Source organism: Scyliorhinus torazame, chromosome 1 (assembly GCF_047496885.1).
Source record: "Scyliorhinus torazame isolate Kashiwa2021f chromosome 1, sScyTor2.1, whole genome shotgun sequence".
Lineage (NCBI taxonomy): Eukaryota > Metazoa > Chordata > Chondrichthyes > Carcharhiniformes > Scyliorhinidae > Scyliorhinus > Scyliorhinus torazame.
Window position 1 is genome coordinate 146,187,833 of NC_092707.1, and position 22,172 is coordinate 146,210,004.

The 22,172-nt window shown below is 48.1% G+C and overlaps 1 protein-coding gene across 1 annotated transcript in view; it reads right to left on the reverse strand.

The window, feature by feature from the left end:
* The window catches only part of LOC140414211 (mannosyl-oligosaccharide 1,2-alpha-mannosidase IA-like), a 187,214-nt gene that overhangs the window by 120,307 nt on the left and 44,735 nt on the right, over positions 1 to 22,172 (reverse strand). The window contains exon 2 of the mRNA XM_072500965.1: positions 6,322 to 6,418. Coding sequence (XP_072357066.1) covers positions 6,322 to 6,418 — 97 coding nt within the window. The remainder of the gene's footprint in view (positions 1 to 6,321; positions 6,419 to 22,172) is intronic.

Consider the following 22,172-nt stretch of genomic DNA (forward strand, 5'->3'; position numbering starts at 1 on the left):
CATCTCGCTTTTCCCCATATTCAATTTATACCCTGAAAAATTGCCAAATTCCCCCAAGATTCGCATTACTTCCCCCATCCCCTCCAAAGGACCGAAATGTACAAGAGCAGGTCATCTGCGTAGAGTGAGACCCTGTGCTCCTCCCCCCCCCCCCCCCCCCCCCCCCCCCCCCCCCCACACCAGCCTTTTCCAGTCCCTAGAGGCTCTTAACGCCATGGCCAATGGCTCTATGGCCAGAGCAAACAGTAATGGGGAGAGGGGACACCCTTTCTTCGTCCCTCGGTGTAGTTCAAAATACCCCGACCTCAGCCAGTTCATACACACACTCTCTACTGGTGCCTGATAGAGCAACTGCACCCAGTCAATAAAGCCCTCACCAAACCCAAACCTTCCCAGCGCCTCTCACAGGTAATTCCACTCCAGCCTTCTCCGCATCCATCGCTACCACCACCTCCTCTCCTTCGGAGGGCATCATAATAACATTTAGAAGCTTTCGAACATTGGCCTCGAGTTACCTGCCCTTAACAAATCCTGTCTGGTCTTCCCCCATCAGCCCCGGGACACAATCCTCTATCCTTGTGACCAGTATCTTAGCCAGCAGTTTGGCATCCAGATTCAGTAGAGAAATCGACCTGTATGTCCCGCATTGCTCCAGATCTTTCTCCCGTTTCAGGATCAATGAAATAGAGGCTTGCGAAATTGTTGGGGGGAGGACTTCCTTCTCTCTTGCTTTGTTAAATGTCCTCACCAGCAGTGGGCTCAATATCTCTGAAAACTTATTATAGAATTCCACCAGGTAGCAATCAGGCCCCGGGACCTTGCCCGACTGCATGCCCTCCAGCCCCTTGATTATTTCCTCAATCTCAATTGGGGCTCCCAGCCCCTCCACCAGGTCCTCCTCCACCCTTGGGAACCTCAACTGATCCAGAAACTGCCTCATCCCCTCCACCCCAGCCGGGGGCTCCGACTCATAATTTACTATAAAAGTCCTTAAACACCTTGTTCACCCCCACTGGGTCCAGGACAGTATTCCCGCCTCTACTCTTTACTTTACCTATCTCCCTGGCCGCCTATCTTTTCCTGAGCTGGTGCGCCAACATTCTGCTTGCCTTTTCCCCGTACTCGTAGATCGCCCCTTGCCTTCAACTGTTCCACTGCTTTCCCTGTGGTCAACAGCCCAAACTCCACCTGTAACCTCCGCCACTTCCTCAGTCGCCCCACATCCAGGGCCTCAGAGTATCTCCTGTCCACCTGGAGTATCTCCTCAACTAACCTGTCCCCCTCAGCCCGTTCCGCCTTTTCTCTGTGGGCCCGTATTGAGATTAATTCCCCTCAGGCTACCGCCTTCAAGCTTCCCAGACCGTTGCTGCAGAGACCTCCTGCCTATCATTTGTTTCCAGGTAGTTCTGGATGGACTTGTTAACCCGCCCACAGATCGCTTTGTCCACTAGCAACCCCACATCCAGTCTCCACAGCGGGCGTTGCCCTCTCTCCACACTAACCCGTAGATCCACCCAGTGCGGGGCATGATCCGACACTGCAATTGCAGAGTACTCAGTATCCACTACCTTCGGTATTAAACGCCCTGCTCAGAACAAAGAAGTCGATGCGAGAGTATACCTTGTGGACATGTGAAAAATAGGAACACTCCTTCGTCCTCTGCCGTGCAAACCTCCATGGGTCTACTCCCCCCATCTATTCCATAAAACCCTTCAATTCTTTTGCCGCAGCCGGCCTCCACCCTGTCCTGGATTTTGACCGGTCCACTTCCGGATCAATGACTGTATTGAAGTCCCCTCCCACGATCAGGTTATGCGACTCGAAGTCTGGGATCGTACCTAACACCCGCCTCATAAATTCCACGTCGTCCCAATTCGGAGCATATATGTTCACAAGTACCACTCGCACCCCCTCCAGCTTCCCACTCGCCATTATGCACCTACCCCCCTTGTCTGACACGACTCTCCCTGCCTAGAATGCCACCCGTTTGCTGATCAAGATCGCTACCCCCTCTCTGGTCTTTGAGTTCAGTCTGGAGTTGAACACTTGGTTAACCCACCCCTTCCTCAATCTCGTCTGATCTGTAACCTGTGCCTCTTGTAGCATTGCCACGTCCACCTTCGGTTCCCTCAAATGCGCGAGCACACGAGCCCTCTTGACCGGCCCATTCAGTCCTCTCACGTTCCATGTGATCAGCCTGGACGGGGGGCTTCAACCCCCCCCGCCGACTAGCCATCACCCTTTTTAAGCCAGCCTTGAGCTCGCGCCCTCCCCCAAGTCAAGCTCCAGCTTAACATCTGCTCACTCCCCACTGCGCTTGAGTGTCAGCTGACCCATGATGACTTGGTAGCTCCCGCCCCTGGCACCAAGCAGTCTGTCTCCCTATTGTTTTCTCCTCCCCTCCCCCCCCCCACATGAATAAACATTTTAAAAGCATCGCATTCCCCAGTAAAATAACAGAAAAAACAGTGAAGAAACAGTCACTTTAGAAAAATAATCACCCAAAAAGCAGAACCAAATTCAAAGCCCACCGCCCCCCCCCTCCTCTAACAAGGTCCCTGCAAGACATAGCAACCGTTAACCATCCACACAGCCCATTATTTCACATAGAGCTGCTTAGATTTATATAATCCAGCACCACAAATCGCCGCCACAGTACTTCTCCAAGGCTTCAGTGTCCTTTAATTCACCTCCAGCTTCATTTCTTTAATAAAAGGTCCATACTTCATCTGGCGTTTCAAAGTAGAAGTTCCGTTCCTCATGGGTGACCCACAGACGGGCTGGGTACAGCACCCCGAACTTCACCCCCTTCTTAAAGAGGGTCCTTTTTGCCCGATTGAACCCAGCTCGTGGCGAAATCTGCTTCCAGGTCCTGATAGATGCGCAACTCACAGTTCTCCCACTTGCTGCTCCGTTCTTTCTTGGCCAACCTCAAAACGTGTTCCTTGTCCATGAAACGGTGAAAACGTACCACCATGGCCCTCGGCGGCTCGTTCGCTCTGGGCTTCCTCGCGAGGGCTCTGTGCGCTCTGTCCAATTCCAGGGGCCGAGGGAACACCCCAGCCCCCATCAACTTCTCCAACATGTCCGTCATATAGGCCCTCGCATCCGATCCCTCACTGCCTTCCGGGAGGCCAACAATTCTGAGATTCTGCCTCCTGGACCTATTCTCCAAGTCCTCCAGCTTCTCCTGCATTCTTTTCTGGCGGTCATTCATCATCCCCACCTTGCTTTCTAGCACAGTTATATACTCCTCGTGCTCGGACAACCTTTGTTCCACCTCCAGTATCGCTCTCCCGTGGGTTTCCTGATTCTGAACCACGTGATCAATCAAAGCCTTAATCGAGTCCAGTGTGTCCTGCTTCAGCTTGGCGAAGCAATCCTCGAAAAACTTCACCAGCTGCTCCGTCGACCACTGTGCCGTCTCCCCACGGCCCTGCTGCCCTGCCATGCTGTCCCTTGTTACCAGCTCTGCTTATAGGACTGTGTCGTCTCACAGGGCCACTTCTGGTCCTATACTCCATACACCGGAGGGGGATTTCTCCTTACTGTCTCACTCTTCACCGATTTATCCCATAAAATCCAAAAAAAACAGGGGGAAAAAGGTCCAAAAGTCTGTTAAAGGTGGGAGCTATCAAATGTGTGACCTACTCTTGCATGGCAACCACCGGAAGTTCAAAACCCTTTCAATGAACAGTTAGAAAGAAAAATTACTCTCGGAAAATCTTACAATTTTTTGGACCAGGGATTCAAAGAAGTTCAACTGCATTTTTATTCCTGCTCAAAACATCAAATTGGCAAGACTTGAACCTCGGGCGGGATTCTGTGATCCTGAGGCTAAGTGTGACGCCGTCGGAAACGCTATCGCGTTTCTCGACGGTGTCAACACGGCCTCAGGATCAGCAATTCTGGCCCCTACAGGGGGCCAGCACAGCACTGGAGCGGTTCACGCCGCTCCAGCTGCTGATCCCGGCACCACGAGGTCCACGCGTGCGCAATCGCACCGGCGCCAACGCGCGCATGCGCAGTGACTCCCTTCAACGCGCCGGCCCCGACGCAACATGGCGCAGGGCTACAGGGACCGGAGCGGAAGAAAGGAGGCCCCCAGCTAGAGAGGCCGGCCCCCGATCGGAGGCGCCCCCCCCCCCCCTTTTCAGGGTCGAGCCCTGCCCTCCCGCCCCACAGGCCGCCCCCCCGACCCTTCCACGCCGTGTTCCCGCCGGTTGAGAGCAGGTGTGGACGCCGCCAGTGGGGCTCGGCTTTTTTTACGACGGCCGCTCGGCCCATCCCAGGCCGAGAATCGGCGGCCGCGGCCCCCGACCACCGCCACCAGAATCGCATGCTGGCGTCGGGGTGGCATGGCGCGATTTGTGCCGGTCGCGGGGATTCTCCGGCCCGGCCCCGGGCTGAGAGAATCCCCCCCCATATCTCTGCACTCCAGTAGTCCTTCTAACCATTTACCACTTTTAACAATTGTTATCAGCCTGGTTTGGTCCCTGGATGGATCTGTGAAGAGTATACAAATATATTTTCCTGAAAATCGAATTTCTGACCAGGCATCCAGAGGCTAGTCCCTCACTTAATATGCCATCAAAAAACTTTTGCTAGTGAATTCGTAAGTAAAGGTGTATTCTGGGATAGGAATTCTGAGGAGATTCGCATAGGACAGGGAATTAGACAAATGCAAGACATTTGTGTCCTGCTATAAGGCTCTGTGAACCTCAATATATCATCCCCAGAACGATCAGAGTGGTAGTGTTTCAATAAAGCTTTGAAAACTATGTTTAAAAATAGTAGACGGGGATGGCAAGAACAGGGATGTCTGGTACCATATGTAATGTTTGCAATTCAGAAAGTTCCTCAGGCCCCTGGGTTTTTCAATCTTTCAAGCTTCTTTATGGGAGACAACCCACTAGTCTTCCAGATGTTATTAGGGAAGAATGGGAGGAACTCAATAGCCCTCTCAGAATGTGCTGGAATACATCCTGAAAACAAGGGAGGAGGTAGAAGCAGTCACTCCTATAATGGTTTAGTTATGGGCTGGTTTAGCTCAGTGGGCTAGACAGCTGGTTTGTGATGCAGAACAAGGCCAGCAGCGCGGGTTCGATTCCCGTACCAGCTAAGAATTCGGATTTCTCCGTGTAACCGAACAGGCGCCAGAATGTGTCGATCAGAGGCTTTTCACAGTAACTTCATTGCAGTGTTAATGTAAGCCTACTTGTGACAATAAAGGTTATTTATTATTATTATTTTTATTATTATTAATATGGGAACACTAAAAAAGGCCCAAGTGAACGAACACCTATACTATAATAAGCGGGACGGGGAGGGACCGTTCCATCAGCACAATTGGGTTTTGGTTCTGATTCCAACTCCTGGCAGCTCAATGGGCAGGGCCTATACGAAGTTATGAAATGAGTAAGGCTTGTAAGGTATCAAGTTAATCAACTTGCAAGAAGATAAATCGCTGGCTTTGAAAGCAGAACAAGGCAGGCCAGCACCACGGTTCAATTCCCGTAACAGCCTCCCCGAACAGGCGTCGGAATGTGGCGACTAGGGGCTTTTCACAGTAACTTCATTGAAGCCTACTTGTGACAATAAGCGATTTTCATTTTCATTTCATTTTCAAGATGGAAGAAGCAGAACTATAATGTTAATCTACTGAAACCAAGGCGAGAGCAGGAGACCCTTCTTTCCAAGGTTGGTCTACTTTTAGACACTTAGGTCCGAGAAACCAGGATGTTTCAGCTATCTAAAGAATGATTGATAGAGCAGTTACCAAAAGTGCCAAAACTAGTTGAAAGGAACAGGATGTTTTTATTCGAACAGGGCTTTTGTGAGGTGAGACCTGAACTCTTAACTTACATCATTCAGAATGGTGAAAGGAATGGGTTTCTTTGTAAATTAAGAAATTCAGTTTTCATTTTACAGTTCTAACTTTAGGTCCAGATCCCAGCTATTGCCCCCCCCCCCCCCCCCCAACCATCTCCATGACCATTGTTTTTATCATCCACCACTTTGGTTAGATTTTCTCCCCCCTCAACAGCACTCACTGGCCCGTTATCAGCCTACACCTATACACTGTACACTGGTTCCATTATAGATCCCTGGAACCTCCGTCCACTCCCACCCAAAAAACATCCCATTATTACCCCTCCATTATTCTCTACCTCTAAACCTGCTTTACCAGAAGGACTCAGATGCAGCTTTTGTTCAATTAATTGCAATTTTTTCTTAACAAAGATATGCCAACTGTGGTGGGCAATGCCCCTGTTCAATAAAAATCTGTGTAAAGAATAATTATTTTGCCAAATCACTCACCAAACAGGCCACTTGAATGCCCACTCTTCGATAGTGGCTTGAGTTCATTTGTTCCCCATGCATATTGTCTGTAGTTATCCCAGGCAAATTTCATCATCTGGAGACCAAAAAAGACAAAAAAGTTTTTCCTTGTAATGTGCAGGTAAATGTGATTGCAGCAACATGGATATAAATGATGGAAGAGCTGAAAGGAAAGGATACAAGTTTAACAAATATAGAAAATCTATATCTGAAAGTTTAATAACAGATAGACTGTGAAATATGCCAAAATCAAACTTCGGTTTAAAGCTGAATTGCAAAGGACCAATGAAGCAGAGATCAGAAAAAGCATTGCAAACCAGTTTTGCCTCATCTGTCCCTGCTTTCCATTCTTACGCCAAAGTACTCTCAGCGGCAAAGAATTTCCACTCAAAGTTAAATTAAGCGCCATAATAATTTTAAATTTATTATGCTTCATTCCTGACTCATCAGCATAAGGAAACTGGAACTGAAAAACTAGTTCAGGAGTGGATTCTGTCAACTCCCAACTGTGGCCACCTCAAATGGCCACCACAGATATCGATGGGAACTTTGGCCAAGCCTCAGCACACACAGGCTGCAAATATACAAAAGGTTGCAGCTCAGACTTGTGCAGAAACTAACATAAGAAAAAGGCCACCCTGGAACAATGGGCTCCAGGTAGAAACTGACAGTAAGTGGCAGACTCAATGACGCCTGCTCTCCTTATTTGGGAAGGCCTACGTGCCTCGGACACTAACGGCCATGGCCGACTGGGATCCGCCCAGCCATCGAGGTGTCTGCCTCCAATTGGCTAAGATTGATCAGTGCGATGGAGACCTGATCGGTCCATTGTGCCTTCACCTGGTACCGCCCAACAGCACAAGAAAATCTCAGGGATAAAAGGTGCTGCGCAGCCCAGCACTCGCTTTCTCGACTGCAGCTTTCGACAGCCAACAACAACGGTGATACCATCATCAGCCAAGAAGCCGACCATCCACAGAGGGACCAGTTCTGAGGACACAGACGACCAGCAACAAGAACTCCAGCACTTCTAGACTACAAGATTACAGATAAGGCCTTATCTGCACTGTACTTGCCAGTCACCTGGAAGTTAAGGTCGTTTAGTGTATTAATTCAGAGTTCAACTTGCATGCGTGTGAGATTGACTAATATTAACCTTGTGTGTTTGTCACTAAACTATTGTATTAAGCAACTTGTGAAATCATTTGTTCATCGTATACAGTAAAGCATACAAAGTGGCGAGGATTAGTGGGAAGTCAGAGGATTGGGAAGCCTTTATAAGCGAGCAGAGGACAACCACAAAAGCAATAAGAGGAGAGAAGATGAAACATGAGCGCAAGCTAGCTAGTAATATAAAAGAAAGTAAGAGTTTTTTTCAATATATAAAAAGGGGAGAGAGAGGCAAAAATAGACACTGGACCAGTGGAAAACGTGGCGAGAGAAGTAATGATAGGAAATAAAGAAATGGCAGACGAAGTGAAAAGTTACTTTGCATAAGTACTCACGGGAGAAGACACCAGTGGGATGCCAGAGCTCCAGGAGAATCAGGGGGCAGAGCGGAGTACAGTGGCCATCATTAAGGAGAAGGTTCTGGGGAGACTGAAAGGTCTAAAGGTGGATAAGTCACCTGAACCGAATGGACTACACCCCAGGGTTCTAAAAGAGATAGCTGAGGAGATTGTGGAGGCATTGGTGGTGATCTTTCAGGATTCACTGGAGGCAGGAAGGGTCCCAGAGGACTGGAAAGTGGTTAATGTAACACTACTGTTTAAGAGAGGGAAGCAGAAGACGGGAAATTATAGGCCGATTAGTCTGACTTTGGTCATCGGTAAGGTTTTAGAGTCAGTTATTAAAGATGAGATCGTGGGGTACTTGGAAGTGCATGATAAAATAGTACTGAGTTGTCAAAGGGAGGTCATGTCTGACAAATCTGTTAAGAGTTCTTTGAGCAGCTAACAAGGAAGTTAGAGAAAGGAGAACCAGTGGATGTGATTTATTTAGATTTCCAGAAGGCCTTTGACAAGGTGCCGCATAGGAGATTGTTAAATAAGTTAGGAGCCCATGGTGTTAAGGGTAAGATCCTGGCATGGGTAGAGGATTGGCTGACTGGCAGAAGGCAGAGTGGGGGGATAAAAGGTTCTTTTTCAGGATGGCAGCCGGTGGCTAGTGGTGTGCCTCAGGGGTCTGTGCTGGGACCACAACTTTTCACAATATACATCTAATGATCTGGAAAAAGGAACTGAAGGCACTATTGTTAAGTTTGCAAATGATACAAAGATCTGTAGAGGGAGTACTGAGGAAACAAGGGGGCTGCAGAAGGATTTGGACAGGCTAGGATGTGATATGGTACGAATTAAGTAATGGCATGATGGGAAAACTGGTCAATGGGAAGACTGGTCAAAAGGTTTGATACAATACATGAAAGACTTAAACTACTCATTCCAGCTCACCAGGCCCAGGTAAAGAATGCTGCCCTAACCATTTTCAGACTAGTATGGCCGTAGGCCAACTCTGCATAACTTGAAGTCTGAAAAGATCAGTGAAGGTCGAGCCATTCCAAAACACTGGACCTCGGCAACTCCTGATAAAACTAACTCGTCATAACCCAGGGCCGTAGAAATTTAAAGCAAATATAAGTTAAGGAAGAAACAAGTCTATTCTGACCTTTCAATGTTCCCTCCGAGGACTAAATAATGGTATGAGTGATATGACCAAATATGGTCTGGTCTTTGCTTCCGTTTGTATTTCCGATCAAACTCCTGACCATACTGTTGTCACAATCTTGATAAAGATAATGTATAAATATTGAGCTAATTCCCCACGAAAGCACGGAACATGTGAAAGACTGAGTAGTTTTGTTGACTGCTCTCTGACTTCAAGTTTCAGCCATTACTGCAAGCAGTTGTTTTTGAAAATAAAGCTTGTTATTCTGTCTTAACGAGTGTGTTGAATTTTTCTACCACAGAAGCGGGAAAATATTGACTTTGACAAGGAGAGTGGGCAATGAATGGCAGATGAAGTACAATGTGGAAGAAGGAATTTAGGCATAGACTATTTTCTAAATGGGGAAATGCTTACGAAATCAGAAGCACAAAGGGACTTGGGTGTCCTTGTTCACGATTCTCTTTGGTTAACGTGCAGGTTCAGTCGGCAGTTAGGAAGGCAAATGCAATGTTAGCATTCATGTCAAGAGGGCTAGAATACAAGACCAGGGATGTACTTCTGAGGCTGTAAAAGGCTCTGGTCAGATCCCATTTGGAGTATTGTGAGCAGTTTTGGGCCCCGTATCAAGGAAAGATGCGCTGGCCTTGGAAAGGGTCCAGAACAGGTTCACAAGGATGATCTCTGGAATGAACAACTTGTCGTATGAGGAACGATGGAGGACTCTGGGTCTGTACTCATTGGAGTTTAGAAGAATGAGGGGGGATCTTTTTGAAACTTACAGGATACTGCGAGGCCTGGATAGAGTGGACATGGAGAGGATGTTTCCACTTGTAGGAAAAACTAGAACCAGAGAACACAATCTCAGACTAAAGGGATGATCCTTTAAAACAGAGGTGAGGAGGAATTTCTTCAGCCAGAGAGGGCGGTGAATCTGTGGAACTCTTTGCCGCAGAAAGCTGTGGAGCCAAATCACTGAGTGTCTTTAAGATAGAGATAAATAGGTTCTTGATTAATAAGGGGGTCAGGGGTTTTGGGGAGAAGGCAGGATTTGTTGGATTGTTTATTGTCACGTGTACCGAGATACAGTGAAAAGTATTTTTCTGCAAGCAGCTCAACAGATCATTAAGTGCATGAAAATAAAAGAAAATACATAATAGGGCAACACAAGGTACACAATGTAACTACATGTACACCGGCATCAGGTGAAGCATACATGGGTGTAGTGTTAGTCAGGTCAGTCCATAAGAAGGTCGCTTAGGAGTGTGATGACAGCGGAGAAGAAGCTGTTTTTGAGTCTGTTCATGCGTGTTCTCAGACTTTTATATCTTCTGCCCGATGGGAGAAGTTGAAAGAGTGAGTAAGCCGGGTGGGAGGGGTCTTTGATTATGCTGCCCGCTTTCCCCAGGCAGCGGGAGGTGTAGATTGAGTTAATGGATGGGAGGCAGGTTCGTGTGATGGAATGGGCCGTGTTCACGACTCTGAAGTTTCTTGCGGTGTTGGGCCGAGCAGTTGCCATACCAGGCTGTGATGCAGCCAGACAGGATGCTTTTTATGGTGCATCGGTAAAAGTTGGTAAGAGTTAATGTAGACATGCCAAATTTCCTTGGTTTCCTGAGGAAATATAGGCACTGTTGTGCTTGCTTGGTAGTTGCGTCAACGTGGGTGGACCAGGACAGATTTTTGGTGATGTGTGTCCCTCAGAATTTGAAGCTTCACCTTGGTCCCGTTGATGCTGACAGGGGTGTGGACAGTACTTTGCTTCCTGACGTCAATGACCAGCTGTTTAATTTTGCTGACATTGAGGGAGAGATTGTTGTCGCTACACCACTCCACTAGGTTCTCCATCTCCCTCCTGTATTCTGACTCGTCGTTATTTGAGATCCGGCCCACTATGGTCGTATCGTCAGCAAACTTGCAGTTGGAGTTGGAACCAAATTCTGCCACCGTCGTGTGTATAGGGAGTACAGTAGGGGGCTAGGTACGCAGCCTTGCGGGGCCCCGGTACGGAGGACTATTGTGGCAGAGGTGTTGTTGTTCATTCTTACTGATTGTGGTCTGTGGGTCAGAAAGTCAAGGATCCAATTGCTGAGTGAGGAGCCACGTCCTAGGTTTTGGAGCTTTGATTATGAGCTTGGCTGGGATAATGGTGTTGAAGGCGGAGCTGTAGTCAATAAATAGGAGTCTGATGTAGGAGTCCTTGTTGTCGAGATGCTCTGGGGATGAGTGCAGGGCCAGGGAGATGGTGTCTGCTGTGGATCAGTTGAGGCAGTATGCGAATTGCAGTGGATCAAAGCGTTCTGGGAGTATGGAGTTGATGCGCTTCATGGCCAACCTCTCTAAGCACTTCATGATGACTGATGTTAGGGCCACGAGACGATAGTCATTGAGGCACGTTGCCTGGTTCTTCTTTGGTGATGGTGGTCTTCTTGAAGCGGGGACGGGGACGGGGGGGACACACCTCGGAGCGGAGTAGGGGGATGAGAAAAATATCAGCCACAATTGAATGGCAGAGACAACACGATGGGCAGTGTAGCCTAATTCTGCTCTATGTCTTATGGTCTTAAATACACACTGTGGTTTAGACGATACAACATTTGGCGTATCTGGTGGGATTCGACTAGAAGTAATAATTGTTGCTCTGAAAGTTCCCACAAGACCTATATCCCTGGAGATTTAGCCTGAGCCCAAATTAAGAAGGCAAATGCCCCACATAATGGCCAGGATTTCAAATAAATCGAAGGAGTGTAAGGTCTCTATTTTGATAATTATTTAAAAATCAAAAACCACAGGTGTAAACTGTACTGGACAAATCATCGTATATCGGAAGTGTGTACTAATTGCATGCATACCTAACCGTGGAGGATAGGGTAAACTCTGTAAATTTGCGTGCAAATTCAGAGGGATTAGGGCCGGAACATAGCCACAAGCCATACCCGCTGTCCAACCGACTCTCTACCCCCTTGTCCCAAAAAGAAAAAGAAAAGATGGTAACGTAGCCAGTAGAAAAGGAAATGACCCCTCAGCAGACAGAAAAAGAGATAGTGAAAGCAGCGAAGAAGTGTCCCATATGGGAAGAAGTTTTACAGAAGTATATTAAAGGGAAAGGATGGCCCATTTGGCCAGCTTTCTGTGCGAACTCCGAGTCAGGTCCTGGGAAGGTAGGCCAACACTTGGTGGGAGGATCAGAGTAAAGTGCACGGGAAAAGTGCGCGAAAATATAAGATGCCAACGGCCGTAGTGTGCGGCTTGGTGCAGTTGTTAGGAACCGAGGAGGTCCTAGCGACCGTCGGTGGGCAGCTCACAGGAAAAAATAATTAACTAAAGGAAGCACAGGAGGAGATAGAGATTAAAACAAGAATACCAACACGAGGTAAAGAAAACACAGGAGGGAATAGAGATTAAAACAAAAGGACCAACAGGAGGTAAAGAAAGCACAGGAGGACAGGCAAGAGATGCAAAGCAATCCAAACTCGAAACACAAGCGCAAGCCCACACGCTGAAAGAAAAGCACAGGTGAAAATAATCCAACTGGTAGTGACAAAGACAGGGAAATCGCGACCTCAAGCGCGCCAACCATGGTACATTTAAGCAGTTTCCAAACCCAATGAGACAAAGCCTATCAAGACACACATCGTGCTGGTACGCGAGGAGGCCAAATGTAAGGTCACTCACCTAGAAGTAAAATGTGCCCATTTAAAGACAGCATTAAAAGCACTCCACCAGTCCACCAAGGAGCAGAGACAGGTTAATGCTGACCACACGAAGTGCCAGCGAGAAATGAATAAACTCAAACAATTACTCTCGGGTCAGGAAGGATTTGTGTACACCTTCGGGACAGTAGAGGGAGAGGAGGAAGAGATTACAGATTGGACAGAGTTATAGGAGCACGCTAAAATGTATGTTGTACGAACAGAGTCAAGAGCAACTATCGCCACCCCCAGTAAAAAACGCAACGGCCCTTCCGGCTGCACCAGCCTCCCTGGTTGCACCGGTCATCCCTGATCCCAGTAATGATTGAGACCATCCCTGTGCCGATGAATCTGGTCACCACAGAAAGGAGGATAGGGACTGCCTTGGGTCCCGCTATCACATACACCACCCCGCTCAGTGACCCAACTGAACGATGCATGCAACAAAATTACCACCTTTGAACCCACTGCTGACCCACACTGCTTCTTCGAAGACATTCGGCAGCAGAAAATCATGGGTTCGATGAGAGAGAGATTAAGCTGATAGTAATGTGCCTTAGTCAGTCTGTTAGATCAGCCTTGCCATCGCCCCCAAAATGTTGGGGGGGGGCCTACATGAAATGAAAGAGGGCCAAACTAACTGCCATAGGATACAACAAAGGGGATCCCGTGGACGGTTTAAATACATGTAGACAGAGGAAAGGGGAACACCCAACTGCCTTTTCCAGTTGCCTCTGAATACATTTTAAGGCAGTCTAAAGCGCACCGATTTGGATGATGCCGACACCACAAAATGGGCCTGCACCCTAGTCTCACACGTCACCGAATCAGGCAAAAGGACCAGTGTAAACTTCGAGCCAGCAGAAGGCGCACACAATGAGGCATGGGTGCTCAGATGCTTATCTGGAGTATGGGGACAGTCACTGAAGGAGGAACCAAGCCAAAATGGCCAAGAGGGTACTATGAACCCAGTAAAGGCTAGTCAGGGACCCGTATGAAGAAATGAGGGTGGAGGGGAAGCCCAACACCCAAGGGAGCAATACCCAAGAGAGCCCGTTCCACCATAAGCACCCCGGGAACTTGTTACACCTGCAGACAAACCAAGACACTTTGCCCGCAACTGCAGGCAACCCCCACTGCCATACAACCGCAACACGAGAACGCAGGACACCCTGTCCCATATCCGAGAACCAGCAATAAGCACCATTGCTACTGCTAACCACAACCGCTAGAAGTCCCCGTTCGTCCCATGCATACCATAGACCCCTAAGCTGACGACCTTGCATATGGCTCCCTTGATTGACAGTGCCCGGCCTCTCCAAAGTGGGTCTGTGACACCAGATAGGATAGCGTCGGGAGACCCTTGGTCACCAGCGTGTTTCGAGGCCATCTCGTTGAATTCCTTCGGGATACCGGAGTCTCCCGACCTACCCTGAACTCATCCACTTTGTACATAAAATCCCCATGGCCAACAACAAGCACAATCACCCTTAGCAGATTTACTGGGCACAAGGCTACATTAAGGCCCCAATACCAGTCCGTGTCGGCAGGATAACCGCTAACCACCCTGTTGTTTTAGTTGACCTTCCCCCAACAGCTGAGCACATTTTGGGGGGTTGATTTCATGAATACACAACCTTTAATTTGACCCTGTTAATCGCTGCATTTGGCAGATGGCCACAGTAACAAGGGCCCCATCAATCCTTTCAGTCACTGCTTATGCTAATCAGGTCTGCACAATAGGTGTGTAAGCGATTAGCACAGATCCAATCGTCAGGGAGGTACTCAAAAAGAACAACGGGGTGTTTGCGGCACATAAACATGACTGTGGACAGAGAGCAAAGGTGGTGTTAATAGAGGGGCCCGACCCGAAACTCCAGAAACAATATGGCTTCCCCAGACAGGTTGAAACAGATTGCCAAGGTCATCAGTAGCTTGTTGCAACAGGGAGTAATCCCGAGCATCCACTAACAATGGCCCAATTTGGCCAAACAGCCAGACGGATCATGGCGCCTGACCATTAATTTTCGTGAATTAAATAAAGTAACCCCACTCACAACCCCTCCTGTAGCTACAAGCCCAATTACCATGCTGAAGCAGGGTGTGCAAGCGAAATATTTCACCGTGCTAGATATTAGCAATGGTTTCTGGTCCATACCCTTAGACCGAGTTTGCCAGTTTAAGTTTGCCTTCACATTTCAAGACCAGCAATATATGTGGACGTGCCTCCCACAGGGCTTCCACAATTCTCCATCCATTTTACACAGGCAGCTAGCTACTGACCCATCCAGATTCTCCCGCCCCAATTGCCTAGTGCATGTGGCACTGCTAGGCAAACTGCTAACCATGATCCACTCTATCGGCTGCAAGGTCACCCAAAGAAAGCGCAAATTATGAAGGCAAACGTACTATATTTAGGTACGATCATCACCCACGGGAAAAGGGAAATAGAGAGGAAACAGATTGACACCATTCTACAACTGTCCCTGACCCAATGTTCGTTCACTCTGCTCATTTTTAGGATTAGTGAGGTACTGTAGGAGTCTCGTCAACGGATTTGCCACTAAACCCGCCCCACTTTCAGCGCTCTTGAAAAAGAATGCCCCCTGGAAATGGGCTCCACAGCAGTCAGACACACAGTAACGATTTAAAGCACACCCTCGCCACAGCTCCTGCTTTACAGGTTCCTGACCCTGACTTGCCATATGCCAGATATACCAGTCACTGACCAGACCATTTCAGCTGTACACCTGCAGGAAGACATGACCGATTAGGCCCCGTAGCATATGCTTACAGAGTGTTAGACCACGTAGAACAACGCTTTTCTGGGTGTGAACGACATCTGCTCGAAGACTTCTGGGCGGTTTAATTTTGCCTACATTACGGGGATCAACCCGGTCACAATCCTCACCGAACACAGCCTGATTCAGCTACTCTTAGATTGGTGACTTAAGGACGGTTCAGTTGGCCAGGTTCGAGCCGCGCGATGGACACTATTACTACAGGGCAAGGACATCTCTACTAAACGCACCAAGGTCCCCACATCTTTGGCGGATAATTTATACAAAGGAGGAAGCCCACAGTGCGAAGTAATAACGGCCAAACACCCCACAGGACCCTTCATTCCCAGATCACTGCAGCCACGGGCGGGCAACAAGAAAGCAGGCCCCCAACAATTGAACAACACATTCAAAATTTATGTATTTGATTTGTCACATGTATAGGTATACAGTGAAAAGTATTGTTACTTGCATGCTATACAGGCAACGCATACCGTACATAGGGAAGGAAGGAGAGACTACAGAATGTAATGTTACAGTCATAGCTAGGCTGTCGAGAAAAGATCAACTTAATAAGAGGTAGGTCCATTCAAAAGTCTGATGGCAGTAGGGAAGAAGCTGTTCTTGAGTTGGTTGGTATGTGACCTCAAACTTTTGTATCTTTTTCCTGACGGAAGAAGGTGGAAGATAGTATGTCTGGGGTGTGTAGGATCCTTAATTATGCTGGCTGCCTTTGCGAAGCAGCGAGAATTGTAGACAGAGTCAATGGATGGGAGGCTGGTCTGCGTGATGGATTGGGCTACGTTCACAAGCTGTGAGACAAGCAGAAAGAATGCTTTCTATGGTGCATCTGTAAAAGTTGGTGAAAGTGGTAGATGACATGCCAAATTTCCATAGTCTTCTGAGAAAGTAGTCATTGATGGGCTTTCTTAACTATAGTGTCGGCATGGGGAGGGGACCAGGACAGGTTGTTGGTGATATGGACACCTAAAAACTTGAAACACTCGACCCTTTCTACTTCATTCCCATTGATGTAGACGCATGTTCTCCACTACGCTTCCTGAAGTCGATGACAATCTCCTTTTTGTTGACATTGAGGGAGATTCTCTATCTTATTCCTGTACTCTTTCTCGTCATTGTTTGAGATCCGACCCACTACTGTGGTGTCATCAACAAATTTGAAAATCGAGTTGGGGGGGGGAATTTGGCCACACAGTCATAGGTGTATAAGGAGCATAGTAGGGGGCTGAGGATACAGCCTTGCGGGGCATCGGTGTTGAGGATGATCGTGGAAGAGGTGTTGTTGCCAATCCTTACTGATTGTAGTCTATGGGTTAGGATGTTCAGGATCCAGTCGCAGATGGAGGAGCCGAAGCCCAGGCCACAGAGTTTGGAGATGAGTTTCGTAGGAATAATGGTGTTGAAGGCTGATCTGGAGTCAATAAATAGGTGTCTGACATAGGTGTCTTTGTTATCTCGATGTTTCAGGGTTGAGTGCAAGGCCAGGGAGATGCGCCCGCTGTGGAGCTGTTGCAGCGGTAGGCGAACTGTAATGGATCAAGGCAATCCGGGAGGCTGGAGTTGATTCGTACCATGACTAACCTTTCGAAGCACTCAATGATGGATGTCAGAGCTACTGGACAATAGTCATTAAGGCACGCTGCTTGGCTTTTCTTTGGTGCAGGGATGAGGGTCGTCTTCTTGAAGCAGACAGGGACCTCAGATTGTTGTAAAGAGAGGTTGAAGATGTCGGTGAATACTCCCACCAGCTGATCCATGCAAGACCCGAGTGCTCATCCAGGTACCCCATCCGGGCCAGTGGCTTTCCGTGGGTTGACCTTCGAGAAGGCTGCTTGAACATCTGCAATGGTGACCTCAGATACAAGTTCATCCGAGGCTTCCGGGGTGGAGGAAGTGTTCTCGCTGACCTCTTGCTCAAAGCGGGCATAAAGTGTGTTGAGCTCGTCAGGGAGGGGTGTGTTGGAGCAGGCGATTTTATACGATACTTGGGTGCAGTATATACATGGAGGATTCACAGGGAACTCAAACTACCAGGGCACCTAAGAGCCCAGGCCATTGAACTTGCAGTCACAGCTTCTGTGGTTGCCCACCCAGAATCTTTCCTAAAGCTTGCTGACATGCACTCAGGCAGCATGTATCCTGCAACAGTTTGACCGAGTTCCTCCCCCAGTGGGAAGCTCGCGGTTTTGTGTCCGCCGACAGCAACCCCCCTAGCCTCAGCACCCTTACTCAAGCACATTATTAAAGAAGCTACCGGCCGCACATACGGCATCATTAAAGGTAAGAGTCACCACCGCACCTCCCCAACTGCAAGGCCGACGCCGGAGCTAAAGCTGGGGCCCGCACTGACCACTTCTGGCAACCACCCAGAGGTGAACCAATGAATGCGGTTCATATATCCCAGACTAACATAGCGGATTTAGCCCAAGCACAATGCGCAGACAAGTCCCTCAAGCAGGTTCTGAACGTTAATCACACGGCCCCATATGACAAATGGAAGGACAAGCTCAACATACAGGATGGTTTAATCTTAAAAGATAGGAGTTATGTAGTCCCCACCCAGGACCGAAATCAGCTCATATACCAACTCCATGATGGACATGGACGCCAGGGTACAGACACAACCATAGATCACCTAAAAACCTTGTGCTGGTGGCCTGAATTAAGGGAAAAAGTGACCCATTACATAGAGAACTGCCTCATCTGCACTCCAAACAACCCCAAGCGGTATGCCAGGAAGGGACATTTAAGGCACACCCATCCTATAAGGTTCCTGGGCAAATCTCCAGATGGATTACATTGGCCCGCTCCCACTGTGTGGAAATGGCTTTAAATTCGTCCTGGTCATCATTGACACGTTTACCAAATGGGTCGAGGCCTTTCCCACCCACACCAACATAGAAAAGGCCACCGCTAAGATTTTAACTCATGAGATATTCCAACGCTGGGGTCTTCCCCGCAATATAGTCGGATCAAGGGACCCACTTCACCGGCAGGGTAATGCAGATTTCCACATAGCCTACCATCCCCAGTCCAGCGGTATAGTAGAGCGCATGAACCGCACTTTGAAGTCCATAATTAGGAAAACAGTGCAGCAAAATAATACCACTTGAGACACAGTGCTTCCCTTCGCCCTAATGATCATCAGAAACACGGTTTCCAGCTCCACTGGTTTTACCCCTCACGCATGTATGACCGGCAGGCCTATGAAAGGAGTAGAATATTCATTGGGACTCAATTTGGCCGACCCCGCTATGACAACCCTCACCCATGAAAAGGCAGTGCAGCCGATCACAGAGAATATTAAAGCGGTGCACATGGCTGCTGCTGTCCGACTAAGTGCTAGAAAGCAGAGTAAGGTCTACTTCAATTAATAAGATCCACCTGGTAGAATGTACAGTCGGGCAGTAAGTTATGATCTTGCTATACAACCAGAGTTCCTTCTTATCCCCCACATTTGCTGGTCCCTATACCATTTCTGACAAAGTGAGCCCCTCCGTTTATAAAATAGCGTATCCTAACGTCAAGACTGGCTGTTTCCACACATTATCTCAAAGCCTATGGAGCCCAATGTAACCACGCTCACCAGGCCGCCTTGGCAATAGGAGAGGATGACGCACCACCCACCGATCAACCACGCCCCCAGTATGGTGACACCTCCCTCATTGCCCCGCCCACACCTCCTCACACCAAACTCAAACTTGTTCAGAGGACTTGCTCGACTTAAATGAACACAGTGACTTGCTTGATCTCTGTACACTATGACAGACGCCACTTACAGAATCTCCCCCATTCCCCTAGTCGCATCGCTTCAGCCCACCTATACCCAGAACGCAACCACCCTGCACTCACACCCCCCACCCAGTTTCGGAACGTGATCATGCAAAGCGATTAATTAGAACCGAAGGACTGGAGGACCAGGGTGCAGTAGCTGCTAATCAAATTAAAAATATTAACCAACAAACACGAGTGTGGCGACCAGGAGAGGCAGATGATTCAATGGATGAGCCTCTTCTGGGGATACTACAAGAACAGATGCGGCACGCACTGTTCTGAGGTGTGTGGAGCACCATTATTTGAGGTCCCCAGATGATGAAAAATCGGACGCCTCCCGATAGGCAAGGTACACGATTTCTGATGGAGCCTGCCCCATCATCTGTGCTCCACGCACGCTCCCGTTTTTTCTTTTTTTTTTTTTAAACCATTCTTCGTCAAACAAACTTCGTCTCCTTTGTATCCACCCCATGTGGATACAACCTCTGCATATTGGTACACAACATTGACATTTTTTCTCCCGCCATATGCTGGAAGACACCCTTGACATTTTTCCATCAATTTACTGTTACACCACCTTTGCATGTTTCTCACGCAATGTGCTGGGATACAAGTTTAGCATTCTTTTACACCATTTTACTGGTACACCACTTTTCCATTCATCTCACATCATATGCTGGAATACCACTCTGACATTCTTTGTATAGCTCACCAGTTTTGCCACCCACATCTTGGCTCAGACCTGGGTGGTGCCCCACCTAGAAACACATTCGTCCTGTTTTAACACTCGGGTAGTGGAGTAACGGCATTTCCCCCACCCTACCCGGGAACCCCTATACAAATAGAACGGTCAGGAAACGCTCGGGTAGTGGAGCAACAGTATTTCCTCCGCTCGACCCGGGGACACCACCCATTCGTCACCCACGATGGACCATACGCAGCTCCCTCATCCTCCATACTGGCTGGGATAGCTCTCTCCACACTCGTGGACCTGGGCAGGTCTTAGGTTTATTATTATCTTTAATCTTTATTGTCACAAGTAGGCTTACATTAACACTGCAATGAAGTTACTGTGAAAAGCCCCGAGTCGCCACATTCCAGCGCCTGTTCAGGTACTCAGAGGGAGAATTCAGAATATCCAAATTACCTAACAGCACGTCTTTCGGGACTTGTGGGAGGAAACCGGATTCCGGCACCCGGAGGAAACCTGCACAGACACGAGGAACGTGTGCAGACTTCACACAGTGACCCAAGTCGGGAATCGAACCTGGAACTCTGAAGCAACAGTGCCACCTATGTTACCGTGCTGCCAATCTTCTTCGCAACTCCTCTGCAAACCTCACGGTTGGTTGTGGGACGAATAATGTATTGATTTGTGCCCAATCTTTCGGTTTCAACCCTTTCTCCTTTCCCCTTTCTTCGAGGGCCCTTCGGGCCACTCCCAACTGCTATTTATACTTATACACCCATTGGTGATCACTGTTGCTATGAAATAAGGGCTGCCCTAAAATTCGGCCCTTTTAAGTCACAACCTCTTATGTCGAAATTAAAACCTCTGTGCTCCCGGGACGAAACTTAAACTGGCCGCCCTAAAATTCGGCTGGTTAAGACACACCTCAACCATTGCATGGTTGTGATAAAGGTGGAGTTGGTCGATGACAGTTTCCGACCACTCCAAGCCTCAGCCAGAAAGGCTGTGAAAAATAAAAAGCATATTTGAAAAGAAAAAAGGGGAGAGTCACGCATAGTGACAACATAATCATGGAATGGCATTTGAAATAAAATGTAGATAGTGAACGTACGACAATAATAGATACTATGCTTGATCTCCCTAGGACACCCACGGACGACAAAAGCAAAAAGCCACAGGATGAACCCTGGAATCATCATCATCTCAACCTTAGTCGCCAGACTCGAACCACAGAACAATACAAACTTTCTGTACCCAGATTTGCCCCAACTCGTAGTAATAATAATAATAATCTTTATTGTCACAAGTAGGCTTACATTAACACTGCAATGAAATTACTGTGAAAAGCCCCGAGTCGCCACATTCCCGGCCCCTTTTTGGGTACACCGAGGGAGAATTCAGAATGTCCAATTCACCTAGCAAGCACGTCTTTCGGGACTTGTGGGAGGAAACCGGAACAATCGGAGGAAACCCACACAAACACGAGGAGAGCATGCAGACTTTGCACCGACAATGACCCAACAGTGCTAACCACTATGCTACCGTGCTGCCCATAGTGCAGGGGAATTGAGGATGGAGTATTATGTATTACGAAAAGCATTATATTCAGGTGTAACAATCAAAGGGCATAAACAAAAACCCCAATGGGACCTCATCAGATTGCTATACAAGCATCACAGCATCAAAGGGGATTGGTGGGGATTTTCAAGCAATGGGTGCCCCTAAATGGAATGTTTAGCTCATAGAACATTAGCAAAGATGCCCAGGACACTCAAGAGGGTAATTTTGCCCTAAACAAAATCAGGACAGGACCTAAGCCAGACAACCCACCATCTATTTGTCCTGAGCCACCCCAGACCACGAAACAGATTGGCACTAATACCCACAGGGAAAATCCAGTATGACAACATCCACCACGTATTGGTGCCTGTAGTGGTAGACATAGCTGGGACTCAACTACCAGAATGGTGCTCTCCCCAATTAAAATGGTTATACCTCCATTTGACTCAGAGGCTACCTAAGAAGATCATCACCATAGTTTGGGTGGATCTGCTGGCGGATGGTATAGTCATGCAGCGAGATTTCTGCCAGCAGCAAAATGTTGTCACCCATGAACCAAGTTTCCTGTGCGACCAGGTTAGTGCACACAATCCTCCCGCTGCGCCTGGATCCTGAACTTCCTAACCCACAGGCCACAATCAGTAACAATAG